The 14,263-nt window shown below is 34.9% G+C and overlaps 1 protein-coding gene across 3 annotated transcripts in view; it reads left to right on the top strand.

Moving 5' to 3' along the window:
* Positions 1-14,263, top strand: part of IFT88 (intraflagellar transport 88) — a 116,316-nt gene that overhangs the window by 27,221 nt on the left and 74,832 nt on the right. For all 3 annotated transcript variants that reach the window (XM_020968797.2, XM_020968796.2, XM_078147083.1), the window contains 3 exons: positions 702-772; positions 2,111-2,197; positions 9,019-9,118. In XM_020968797.2, the coding sequence (XP_020824456.1) occupies positions 702-772; positions 2,111-2,197; positions 9,019-9,118 (258 nt within the window). The remainder of the gene's footprint in view (positions 1-701; positions 773-2,110; positions 2,198-9,018; positions 9,119-14,263) is intronic.

Raw genomic sequence — 14,263 nt, 5'->3', positions numbered from 1 at the left:
AACCATCCCTTTAGTTATTCCTTATGGCACAATAGTATTCCCTTACATTTATATACCTTAATTTGTTCAGCCATTCCTAGCTGTTCGGCATCACCTTAGTTTCTAGTTCTTTGTTAACACAAAAAGAACTAATATAGATATTTTTATATTGATGCATCCTTTTCCTCTTTCTTGGTCTCTTTGGAGTATAGTAGTGGTAATGCTAAGTCAAAGGGTATATACAGTTTAGTAAATTTTGAGGTATAGTTCCAAATTATTTTCCAGAATGGCTAGACCAATCAATTAAAACAGCTTTACTAACATTGTATTAATGTAGCTCTTTTCTCATAGTGTCCCCTTTATTTGTCATTTTCCTTTTTTGTCAACTTGCCAATCTGAAAGGTATGAGGTAGACTCTCAAAATTGCCTTAACTTGCATATCTCTAATTATTAGTGATTTAGAGCATTTTTTTCATATGCTGGCTTGTCCTTTTTTTTTTTTTTAAATTTCAATCTAAGTAGCTTTGGTGGGGGACCAGAAACTTTGTGTTACCATACGTAACTTTATTGAAGGAAAAATTGAAGTATGGAAAAGTTAAGTTATTCTCTAATATCAGGTCTGAATTCTATTTTAACTTTACCATCTAGGCAATGATGAAGTTTGGTTAAAACTCATATATAACCAAATAGTAATGAGAGGGTTTTCTAATTTTATTTTTCAGGATGATCCTCATACTAACTTAGTGATTGAAGCTATAAAAAATGATCATCTGAGGCAAATGGAGCGTGAAAGGTAATATTCTGTGTTTAATAGTTCAGATTCTTAAAAGTCTAATTTTTTAAAATTAACTTTATACAGTTTTGTTTTCATTAAATGCATTGTGTTTTATAAATTCAGCACATTAAAGTATTGAATTTATATAGTGTTGTGATGTTTATTACCATGCTGACTTGCTTTCTACTTGCTGAATTAGTCCAGAAACACAGCTATATCCACCTCTCATTTAGTTTTCTTATTTCCAATTGTTGTCCCTAGTAAGAACACAACAATTGCTGAGTTTTGGGGGCAGGAGATGGGATGGGTGCATAATCCATTATGGATACTGGGACATAGCTCTTGTCATGTCACTGTAACCATAATTTTCCTCTTGATAGTGTACTAGTTCAACGTGCTATCCTCAATATGAAGAATGTTTTGGTTTGTTCCCTTGAGTATCTGGAGGAGGGTCTAGCATCCAGTTTTATGCTCATGTTGGTCATAAAACCATTCCCCCTGCCAAGCTTCTTTCATATCCTACGGAATGGAGAAGGGGAATCTTTTATACAAGAGGTCATTTCATGAGGCATAGGAGATGAAGATGGACCCAAGAGATGCGTCTGGGTGATTTGATACCCCAGTTCCCTTGTGGGAGGCACTTTTCCAGATCATTAACCAAATCTGTTAGTAATTTTTATGTCTATTCTTAGGGTTTTTTATTTCCTTTCTTCCTCCTACCAAGTCTTTGTTTGAACACCTTGAATGTTCAAGAACTCATCACCCCACGGTGAATCTTATTCTGTTCTGTTTTCTCCCTCATTAAACTGAGCTCCTTGAAAGCTATAACTTGCCTTTCTTTATATCCCCAATGCTTGGCAGAGTGCCTCACACACAGTAGACACAGTAAATGTTTGCTAACTAATAACTCTATTTGCTGTTAAAATTGTTGCTAATAATAATTTCTATTTTTCTATAGATGTTTAAGGTTTAAAAAGTATTTTTTTACAACAGTGCTTTTAGATTTTATTATCTTCATTTTAAAGATAAATAAACTGAGGTGCTGATTAAATTCCTTACCCAGGGTTACTCAGCTGCTAAGTGTTAGAATAGTGGAAAGTTTTCCTTATAGTAAGCAGAAATCTTCTGTATAACTTCTACTGTTGATGTACATTAATGCATCTTAGACATGCCATTCCTTCAGATATTTGAAGCCATTGATAGTGTGTTTCCTAAATATTCTGTTCTCTTTACTAAACATCTCCATTTCTTTTGATAGTTTGCTATGTGGCATTATTTTTGTGTCCTCACAATATATATTTGGCTATCTTAATTACTTTTCTAATTAAAACGTGATTTTTTTTCATTTGTTTTCAGGAAAGCCATGGCAGAAAAATACATCATGACAGCAGCTAAACTCATTGCTCCTGTAATAGAAACATCTTTTGCTATAGGATATGATTGGTAAGAAATTGCTTCAGGCCTGCTGGGTATACAGTGATCTCTTTCCACAGTTATGAATTTTGTTTATAGATCCTTCTCTCACTAATTGAAAAAGAAAAAGCATACAGGTATGGTTTTCACTTAGCATATATATTTTAAAACTTTGTAAAATGCCTTCAGGTTAACATGTATTATTTCATTTGTTACACAAACTATGATAATGCAATGGACACTTTAATACTTTTGTATTTTGATTCATATATAATCTTATGGATGCAAGTTCTCCCACCAGCAGTCCAAATTACTTATAGTCTTCTTATCCTGCACCACTTTTGTCCGTGTCCATTCCATAAATAACTGTGTAAGGAGTCCACCCAACATGCTGAGGTCCTTCCCCTAGACCTCCTGATGTTGCATGGATACAAGTGGAGCATGCAGGTTGTCCATCCTTTACTCTGGCTCTAAGTCCTACCCACCTTCTGACTTTTCTGTGATAGGTCTTTCAGAGCTTCTGCACAGCCTTTTACTGGTAACATGTTGTAGCCTAATGCAATCTGCCCATCACACTGCTCTGCATTGTCTTTTGGATGACCTGAAACTTAAAGAAGACTTCAGTATTCTGTGACTCATAGGCATGCAGCATCACTCAAGGAATATTAATATTAAAAAGGTGGTCCTTCCTTTCTGTGAGAAGCCTGGGATCATCGAGCTCTGTATAATTTTCCAGAAAGAAGTCCATCCAGCTTTCTTCTTTCTATTCAATTCTAGCTCCAATTTGTTGTCTGTCTGCAGTATTTGTCTGTCTGGACCAGTTCTTTAAGTTGTCCATCCATATGCATATCAGAGAATACACAATAGGCCTTATTTCTTCACTTGCTTTTTCCTATGTGGATAGTCAGGTCTTGTAGGGTAAAGTTCATTTTCTTCTAGGCATCTTCTAGGACCCAGATGGGGTCACAACTCACATTTTAAGAAGCACTGAAGGGGTCATGAATGGAAAAGGTTTAAGAAGCCCTGTTCTAGGTCACTGGTTTAAGTCCAGCTCTAATAACTACTATGGGTAGTACTAAAAAATTCAAACAAGCTATGTTTTTCTAAGGCTTTGAATCATTCTATGGTTGTTAAATTTCTTAAGCTACTGAGGAAGGGAGAAGCAATTTTGGAATTTATCACCATATAGTCACATCTATTTCTTTCTCTCCTTTTCCCTACTTCCTCTTCCTTTTCTTCTTCCTCTTCCTACACTCCTTCCTCTTCTCCTCTTTGTCTTCCTCCTCCTTTTTCCTTTTCTCCCATAACCATACTTTTAACCTGCCAGCAGTGCTTATGAATTTTATTTATCCTGGGTAAGAGCACTCAGGATGTAGACAGAATTTTTCATCATGAGACTTTTGGAGAAGTCTTAGATCCTTGTATTGCTGAGAAGAGCTAAGTCTATCAAAATTAGTCATTGCACAACATGGCTGTTACTGTGTACAACGTTCTCTTGGTTCTGCTCATTTCACTCGGCATCAATCCATACAAGTCTTTCCAGGTTTTTATGAAGTCTGCCTGCTCATCATTTCTTACAGCACAATAGTATTCCATTACATTGATATAGCACAACTTGTTCAGCCATTCCCCAATTCATGGGCATCCCCTCAATTTCCAGTTCTTTGCCACCACAGAAAGAACTACTATAATATAACATAAAGAACTACTATAAATGGGTCCTTTTCCCATTTTTATGATCTCTTTGGGATACAGCCCTAGAATTGCTATTACTGGGTCAAAGGGTATGTACATTTTATAGCCCTTTGGGCATAGTTCCACATTGTTCTCCAAAATGGTTGGATCATTTCACAACTCCACCAATAATGCATTAGTGTTCCAATTTTCCCACATCTCTCCAACATTTATCATTTTCCTGTTTTGTCATGTTGGCCGATCTGATAGGTATGATGTGGTACCTCAGAATCATTTTGATTTGCATTTCTCTAATCAGTAGTGCAAATCTAGTGTCCTTTACAATATATCTTGCTCAATAGGACTTTTTCTAGAAGTACATTCTGACATGGCAAATATCATATTAGGGTTGCATAATAATAAGGTTTGCAAAACACTCTACACACCTTGCCTCATTTATAACTTTAAGGCACCATGGAAAGAGTGTTGGACTTGGAGGGAAATCAACCCCTTTCCATTTAGGAACATGCAGTTGAGTTCTGCATTTATCACTTACTAGCTGTGTGATCACAGGCAACTCACTTCACTGCTGACACCTATTTCCTCATCTGTTATCTTTTGATTCTTCTGCTGCCTGTCTGACCATTCCTCAGGCTCCTTTGCAGGCACTTCATTCATGTCTTGTTTACCAAACTTACTCAAGTCTCTGTCCTATGTCTTCCTCTCTTTCTTCTTTATAATATCTCACTTGCTGATCTCCTCAGCTCCCAGAAGTTAATCATCTCTGTGCAAATAATTCCCAGACCTTTATATATCTGACACTAATCTCTCTCCTGAGTTTTAGTTCCACATCACCAATTGCTCTTTGGACATCTTGAACTCATTGTCCTGTAGACATCTCAAAATCAACATATCCAAACCAACTCATCTTTCCCTTCAAACCTTTAACCCTTTTGAAACTTCCCTAGAGCTTTGGAGGGTATCACCATCATCCCGTTCCCTGAGGGTTGCAGCCTTGCTGCCCTCCTCAGTTCCTCACCATCACTCAATATATCCAGTCCATAGCAAAACCTTGTCATCTCTGCCTTCCCACCATCTCTCCCGTAGAAGTTCCCTTCTCTCTCCTAATGTGGCTGTTATTCTGATTCAGACCTTTGTCTCCCTGCCTCAAAGCTTTCTGCATTCCAACCATTATCCAATTAATGAAGTGATTTCACATTAGCTAAGTTAATTTAACTTTAAAATAGTTTTAAAATCACCTTAGGTGATTTTAATGATTTTTCTAAAGTACAGGTCTGACCATGTCAGCCCCCTTGCTCAATAAATTCCAGTGTCTTTCTGTTACCTACTGGCTCAAACATAAAATCCTGTTTGGCATCTTGTGCTCTTTACAACCTAGCCCCTTCCTATCTTCCCAGTCGTCCTCTCTCCTCCTCTCTCTGCACTCTACAATGCAGCTCACTGCTTTTCTTCACGTGCAACACTGCCCGCATGCCTTGGCACTGTCTGTTCTCCATGCCTGGAATGCTCTCACTTCCCCTTTGTCTTTTAGTTTCCTTCCATGGTTTCTTTCAAGACTCAGCTCAAATTCCACCTTCTCCTGAAGACTTTTCTGAATCCTCTAGGACTTAGTGCCTTCCACTATGAAGATTACCTACTTTTGATTTACTCTTCATAAATCTTGTGTGTACCTAGTTATTTATCTAGTGTCTGCTCCATTAGAATGTGAGCTTCTTGAGGTCAGGGAATGTCTTCATTTTTTTCTTTCGTATCCTCAGGGCTTTGCATCATGCCAGGCACATCAAGCATTGCTTAATAAATGTTTTTTGAATGACTAAATATAAAATGATACCTGTTGTACCTTATTACAGAATTGTCAGAATCAGATGAAATAATGTATGTAAAATACTTTGCAAACCTTGGAGCACTGTTCAGAAAAATAATATGTTAGATAATATTACATCAAAGTTTCACTATCTATATATATACAGATAGATAGATCTTCTGTATATACACTTTCAGCATTACAAGTACAGTTCTTCACCTGGAAAATGGCTTATTGGAAAAATCAAATATGATAATGTATATAAAAGCAATCTGAAAACCATAGAGCTATATAAGTGCCTATTTATAGAATAACTCAAAGTCAGGTGAACTTATACAATTTTTAAAAAATTTTCATTGCAAAAGATTAAGAAATATAATTTTAAACATTTAGCTAATACATTCAATATCTGGAGAGTTTAGGAAGAAATATTCTATATATTGTTGCAGTTTCCCTAAGTATAGCCATTTTTCAGCAGTGCACTTAGTATATATTAAGAGTTATATATAATTTGCAGGGTGAAAAAATTATTTTCCAATAACTCATTTTCCAGATGAGGAATGGAGATTCAGATGCTAAGCAGTTCTAGTTTGTCCTGGCAGGCAGAGAGTGCTACAGACTGCATCCTCGTGGTACATTCCTTTCCTGTTCCTCTGGTAATAACAGGAAAAGAGATGAAAGGCTGTCAGAGTGTTGTCTAGTCTTTCTCCATCTTATGTTTCCGCTAACAGCAGTGATACTTCCAGCTAGATCCCAGGCGCTTGTGTGTTGAAACTCTGCATCCAGTATTTTAGGTCCCTTTCCATTATTAGGAAAAATGACTTTGACATTGTACCCACATCCATAGAATAAGGAACTGTTATTCATGGCATTTGTAGCAACCAAAAGTAGTATATTTATGGTTTTGCTTCTTGAGGTATTTCATGTGAATTGTGAGTGATAAAAATATTATATTCTGTATTCATTTGATATTTTATAATTGCTGTAGTAATTACATAGCAAACAAGGATAAATAGTGTTTAGTCAAAATTAGAGGAAACTTAGAAACTTTTGAAGTAATCCAAAGGATAAAAATATGTTTACTTAATAAAGGCTAAGTAAATTATCCAGACCTCTTAAGCATATAATGATTGTTTGTCTGGAGATGTGTTAACTTGCCAGAGAGCTTAGCTTACCTTAGCTGACCTAAAATATGATTCATTTTCTGTTTGAGGTGAAACAGAAAAGTTATTTTAGTTGTACTTCCAATCTGTTTATTAAGAAGGAAATTATACGTTTAGAGATAACTCATAGCATTAACTTGATAATATTGTTTGCATTACAGGTTGCCTGTATCCTATAGAATATGCATCTTAAATATGTTCTGTTTCAAAAAGCCTAAATTGGCCAGCTTTGGAGAACTTTAAAGTCATTCAAAATCATCAGGGTTAAGCAAAATAAGCAGACTCTTCCTGTATGAAAAACTCGTTTAGTGACCTTCCTTCCCTTTCAAATACATTAAAGTATTGTTCTTGAAATCAAAATGTTCCACAAATACTTTTCTGCATGTATTTTTTGGTTTATTTTGCTTTGTTCCTGTATGAGGTTACTTGAAAATTATACTACTAATAGCAATCTTTCAAAATATATTTACAACACAGATCAATTTGAATAGCATTGAACAGAAACAATTGACTATTAAAAATGGGCGCTTTTTTTTTAGTCATTTTTCTGTTGTATCCGACTCTTCATGAACCCATTTGGGATTTTCTTGGCAAATAATGCAATGGTTTGCCATTTCATTCTCCAGATCATTTTACAGATGAAGAACTGAGGCAAAAAGGGTTAAGTGACATGCCCACTCAGGAAGATGAGTCTTTCTGACTCCAAGTCCAGTGCTCTATCCACTGTGCCACCTAGCTGCCTAAAATGGGCATACCTATTTCCAAATGGGTAGTTTCCAAATAAAGGTCACAAACATGCCATCACTCACATCACAATCCTGTATCTATCTCTTCATCTTTTGGGCTCAAATTGACTTGTCACAGTATCTACTTTTCTTGATCAAATCTGAGAAAAATCTACTTGATATTCTATTTAGTAGCTACTACCCACAGTTTGTAGTAGGGAATATTCTTCCTGGTCTCATTAGAGTCCTAGATTGTAGTCATCAACTGAATCTACTTCAGTTGAAAAGTTCAGGAAGCATTTCTTATCCTTTTTTCCTTAACACATTTGTAGCAGTTAGAGACTGCTACTGTTAGAGACTTCTCATCTCCTTGACTGGATAGATTTTGCATTCTAGCCAAAGTGGACTACTTGCCATTCAAAAATCTGTTTCTCCTGTCTTAGCCTCTGTAATTCATGTACTTGCCTCTCATATCTGGGGCACTTTCTGGATGCAAAAGTGCTGACCTTGGAGTGAGAAAAACTCAATTTGAATCTTGCATCAGATACTTAGTAGCATGGTAATATCCAGAAAATTATTTACTAATCGCCTCAGTTTCTCCATCTGTAAAATGGGAATAATAGCATCTATGTCATACAGTGATGAGCAACTCTTTTTAAAATATTCTTCTTCCTTAATGTTCTTCACTGTTCTTACAACTTCAAGAAGCCTACTCCCTACTGTTGAGGAGTCAGTAACAACCATGCCAGCTGCCATGCCCTACTGAAGATCTTTGCTTGTTTTCTGAGGATTGATTAGCCTATTTGTGGGAATCATTTGTTATTTCTTGAAGTTATTTTTCATTTTTTGAGTGCACTTCCCTTTGCACTTTGGTGCAGCTGATCCTGTCTGTCACATTGTGGACTTGAATGATCCTTGAAGTGCTTGACTTCCCCACACCAGTAGTTGTTGCAGTATCTTTAAGTCACTGAAGCATGCTCTTTGAGAACTATAGCTTTTGCATAATTCCTCAGAGTTATATCCAAAGCCACAGAATTTAAAATACAACAAAAGAAAGTAATGAAACACACACTTTGGCACAAAATTTAGTACTCAGCTAACAAACAACTACCTAAAGGTGGGGAAACCAGCTCAGTTTGGTTTCATCTCATCAAGGTCAGATGTTCTAAGTCAGCCTGATTGTTAGAAATACATAGGTATGACCATTGTCACAAAATGAAATATCAGAATTCATGTTTATCCCAAGTGATTTACACAGGACTTTATGGAGCTTAATAAGTACTTATTAAGTAAATGGATGTAAACCCATCTTCTTATTCCAAAGTGAATACTCTTTCTGTTGGAACACTCTACCTCCAGCATTTGAGCCGACTTCCCAAAATCTTGAAAAAAGTTATTTTAGAAACAGTAAGGCCAAAAAAAGTGATGTAGTAAATATAGATTCCTTTAACTTTTCCTTTATAGGTGTGTTGAAGTAGTAAAAGCTTCTCAATATGTAGAACTTGCAAATGATTTGGAAATAAATAAAGCAATTACATATTTGAGACAAAAAGACTTCAACCAAGTAAGTTTTTGTAATATTATTAAAGAATATATTGCTTAAATGGAATATTACATAGAATAATGCTATTGCATACATTTAGAAGATGTATATTTGCTTTTGCTTTAATTAAAAATAATATGATTCATAATCATAATTTTTTTATCACTTCCTTTTAAATTTATACCCACTTCTCATCTTAAAATAAGAACTTCTTATCATAATAACTTTGTGCTACGTGTGATGCTTTAAAAAAATATAAAGAAATTAAAGCCAAAGTAAGAATTTCTAATTCCTTGACCATGGTTAACTTCCTTGCAAGATGAGCAGTTCTCAAACTCTCAGTGGTTTGTCTATGGACTACTTTTTAAGTATTGTGTTTTCAATAAGGCAGTGCTTATGTTTTTGTTTTTGGCATGAAACATTTAATAATATTAGCAATACCTTATATTTGAATTACATTAAAAACTTTTTTTAGTACATTCACATATATAATGTCATTTGATCATTATTTTACTAACATATCATTAAAATAATTTAGACTATTTCTGTTGAGATATTTTTCTGGGGGACTTGAGTTGGGAAATTTGTTCAGAATGTACATCCTTCTGAAATAGTCTATAGACAAAAAAGTTTGAGAACTATTATCTTAGTTGACAAAAATAACAAGTTTTTTGTCAATAAATCTTTATAATATTTCATTATTAAATAATATTTCCTCTGGAAGATGTTTATGATTTAACTGTTAGAAAGATAATATATCACATTTTTCCTTGTTTCTTGGGATTAATTTAAATCAGCATGACATCTGATGCCACTCTTAACTAAAGTATCTATTTACATTATCAATGTCTTAATGTTAACAATAATTTTAATAGTTTTTCACTTGTCATTTTCACTTTCTCCTCAACATTGCTGCTTTTATTTGTCTCTTGCTTTTTGTTTATGTCCTGTAAGTATGAAGAGGTAGGTATAACAAAATGTAGGTTTGAAAGGAACACTGTTAGGTCAGAGATAACCAAGATGATATTTACAGTAGGCTCATAATAATTATTTAATGACCAGCATTAGTGTAGAGAGGATAAGACATGACTTGTGCTCTATGGATACTTCCATACTTACAAAGAAGATGCTTCAGTCTCAGGAGTGAAGTTTTTTGTCATAATTGTTTGTGGCTTTTTCTGAGCAGTAGGAAAAAAATGCTTTTGTCTAAAACCAGACCAAAATAAGTAGGTCATGAAGGATGAAATGAATCATAGAGGTCATTATTGGCCATTAGTAACAACTCACACAGTTGAATACTGAAGGTGAGGTTATATAAATCCAGGGGGGGAAATTGAAATAGAGAATATAGATAGGCAACATATCTATGCTTATGATGGTTAAAAAGAAACAATGACATTCAGATTGGACAATAATTATCCTTTGAGCAGCTTCATTTTTAAATTTTATCTTATTTTCTCTTTCTCAAATGTTAGCCAATTATCATAGCATTTTATTTTAAAGTGCTAATGTAATATTTTGTAAATAAGTATTCATTGGAAACTTAAAAAAAAAACATTGTAAAAATATCCCTTTGTGGAAAATCAAAATCTGAGCCAAAAAACTGACAGTGTTCTTTCCGTTAGCTTTAGTCTTTTTAGAGTAGTTTGTTGTGTAGAATCTTAATTGTTGTTGTTCTGTGGTTTTTTCAGTTGTGTCTGACTCTTCATGACCCCACTTGGGATCTTCTTAGCAGAAATACTTTAGTGGTTTGCCATTTCCTTCTCCAGCTCATTTTACAGATAAGGAAACCGAGGCAAACAGGGTTAAATGACTTGCTCAGGGTCACACAGCTAGTGTCTGAGGCTAGATTTGAGCTCAGGCAGAGTCTTCCTAACTTCAGGCCTAGCATTCTATCCCCTAGGCCACCTATCTGCTCCTTAGAATCTTAATTGCATATGTCAAATTATGTTTCCATTATTTTTAAATCATTTTGTTTTTTAAAGTTCTGTATATACTGTAGACATCTTTATAATATAGTATTTTGTTAAAATGTTTGTTTTAAGTAATTACTCTTATATTATTGACTTTTAAATGAGTTTTTGGATTTATAGTGTACTTTTTTAAAGACAAGATGTATTTTATTTCAGTATGAATGCTTGTCTTATGGCTAGTATGTACTACACAGAAAAACATGAATTACAAGTTGATAAATGGTGCATTTTACTTGCCTGATCTGATTTAGAAAACTTCCTGGAATGGCTTGCTTATACTATGACATACCATTGCTGTACCATTTTGCATTTAGTTTTGCAGTTAGTTATGAGTATCATAAACTTTAGAGTACCACATTGCTTTTTCTTTACATTCTACCCTTTAGATTTCAGTAGGCATGAGTTATAATCATTTACATACTATATGCACTTAAGTAATACATCTGTATGTATTCATAATAAAACCATACTAAAATGAAAAATTATGTATTTCAGCCTACAGTCAAAGTAAAATGAAGCTTATAAAGTTGAGAGATACAGGGAGGCTAAGGTTCTCACACTAACAGTTGGGTGATTGTGTGTGAAGGCAGTGAGGTAGCTACTACAGCATATGAGTAACATGAGCGAGGAATGTTTGTGAGGTAGGTTGGAGAGATTCCATGGCCTTCCACAGAAGGTTTCTCTATTCTACATAAGGAAGTAAGAAAGGTTCAGCAGCAGAGGAGTTATTCCAGGAAAATAAAGCACTCATAGAATCTAAGTTCTTCATTTCAATTCAACAAACATTTAAAGGTTTAGGACTATATGCCTCAACTGTTTGATTTTAAGTAATGTGAAACCCGTAGAGAGGGAAATTTTTAAACTAACGTTGACAGATATCCCTTACGTTATAAGATTGTCCCACACTTCTACTGCATTATCTCTGACTTTGTCAGCATGCTTAGTAAGCCTATTATTTGAGCCCTATCAAACATTGCCGCTGATAATATCTGATACTAACACTCTAAGTTTGCAAAGTAATTTATGTATGTTATTTCATTTTATCCTCAAGGAAAAAAAAAACCTGTGAGATAGGTACAACAGGTATCATTATCCATGTTTACAGGTGGAGAAACTGAGGCCCAGAGAGGATAAGTGACTTGCCCAAGGTTACTCAGCTAGTCCCGAGTGGGATTTCAATCCAGGTGTTCCTGGTCCCAGTTCCAGTACTCTATCCATAAAACCGCTTTGCTTCTGTACGTTACTTCTAATGACTTCAATTAGCACACAATTCTCCTTTCTCCCCACCTGATTAAAATATGGTAACTAATTTGGGCTTTCAGTATGGACACTACTGCTCTTCTGTATGGAAAGATACTAGGAGATAGGGACCTTCTACTGCTTTCAATATATATTTGATGAATGAATGAATCTTATGATTCATAGATTTAGAGATTGAAAGGATCTTAGAGGCCATCTAGTCCAACCTTCTTGTTTTATAGAAGAAACAGAGGTCCAGAGAGGTCAAGTGAATTACCTGAGATCTCTTTGATAGTATATAACAGTGCCAGGATTTGAATATAGGTCCTTTTTCTCCACATCTGTATCCTTTTCCCTCTTCCACTACCAGAATGACTTTTCCCTTGTCTACCTCCTCTTTGTCTCTTCTACAGTTCCTGGCTCCAAGTATCTACCTACCATGCTAGATATCTGCCTACCATTTCTCACTTAAAGTTTGGTCAGGAGAATCCCACACATAGCATGTTGTTAAGTATATTTTTTAACCTGGATTTTCCTTGGGTTGAATAAATATATAGTAAAAAGACAAACCTTGATTCATGGAAATTTCTGCATTAAGGTCAATACCATGCCTTCTTAGGTACTCTAGTAGTGATATTTAAAAAGGAGGGAAAAAAAGGTGAAGAGTGCCGTACATCCTGGAGTAGTTTATTAATAGCGTCAGGATTGTTTCTTCTTAGTCCCTTTCTATTACCACCAAAGACTATTCTCTTTCTTTCATAAAAATGTGTCATTTTCAACTTTTGACACCTACCTGCTGCATATATTTTCCTCAGTTTTATTAAAATTTCAAGAGGAATTTATTCTATAATATTTAAATTTTATTTCTTGATAGCCCAGATTAGTAGTAAGATGTTCTTTTGGGAATGTTAAATTATTTGAGCACTTGGATTAAAGCTACATACAAAAAAAACTGATGTAGGAAATTTTCTTTTATGCCAAAATACTAAAAATGTAATCCTTTTTTCATTCAAAGGGCAAGTGGTGAGTTTTTTCTTTTTGATTACAACCACTTTAAATTTAATATATACATATTTAAAATAAGTGACAAGTTAACAGTTTCATATACATATATATTCATGTAGAATCCTCTTTTGTTCATGATAAAGAATATATATATATATATATATATGTGTGTGTGTGTGTGTATATATATATATTTGCTAAGGCAGTTGGGGTTAAGTGACTTGCCCAGAGTCACACAGCTGTTAAGTGTTATGTGTCTGAGGTCAGATTTGAACTCAAGTCCTCCTGACTCCAGAGCCAGTGCTTCATCCACTGTACCACTGTACCACCTAGCTGCCCCAAGAAGAATCTTTTTAAAAGATTGAATTGAAGAGATTAAATGAGGCTAGAGAAGGGGTGGTAGACTGAGAAAAAAAGAGAGGATAGAGGAGAGTGGAGGTTGTAGTGAGAATTTAAAATGTTTCAAAGGGAAAAAGAGCGAGGTTGAAAGGATAAGAGATTATAGTCAGGAAAAAAAAATCCAGCAAGCTAGTATCAGTGCATCATATGAGTTCAAGAGAATGATTAGTATTGGACATCTCTAATTTCATTGAAACTCAGCTCAAACACCATCTTTTACCTGAGAATTTTTGCCCCTCTCCTTCCACAACACACGTACACACACCTTTATAGGGACTACAAAGTGCCATTCACTGTGCCACAGGCACTGTAGGTACAGAAAGCACACTGAAGCAGTCTCTGTTCTCCAGGAGCATACCTTTTTTTTTTTGCAAGTGTTTTAGAAAGTTGTTCTTTTAACAAGCAAAAATGTTTATGGTAGAAATCAAATATGCAGGTTTGAACTCAAGTCTTTTTGTTTACAGGTCCAGCACACTATCCGCTAAGCACATATTATGTGTCAAGCATTTATTCATTCATAGAAGGACATTTGCTTTCCTTAAAATTTAAA

The sequence above is a fragment of the Phascolarctos cinereus genome, unplaced genomic scaffold (genome assembly GCF_003287225.1).
Source record: "Phascolarctos cinereus isolate Bilbo 61053 unplaced genomic scaffold, phaCin_HiC Scaffold_726;HRSCAF=1367, whole genome shotgun sequence".
NCBI classification, from domain to species: domain Eukaryota; kingdom Metazoa; phylum Chordata; class Mammalia; order Diprotodontia; family Phascolarctidae; genus Phascolarctos; species Phascolarctos cinereus.
Note: the sequence above shows the minus strand (reverse complement) of the source record. Positions and strands in the feature narration are given on the sequence as shown.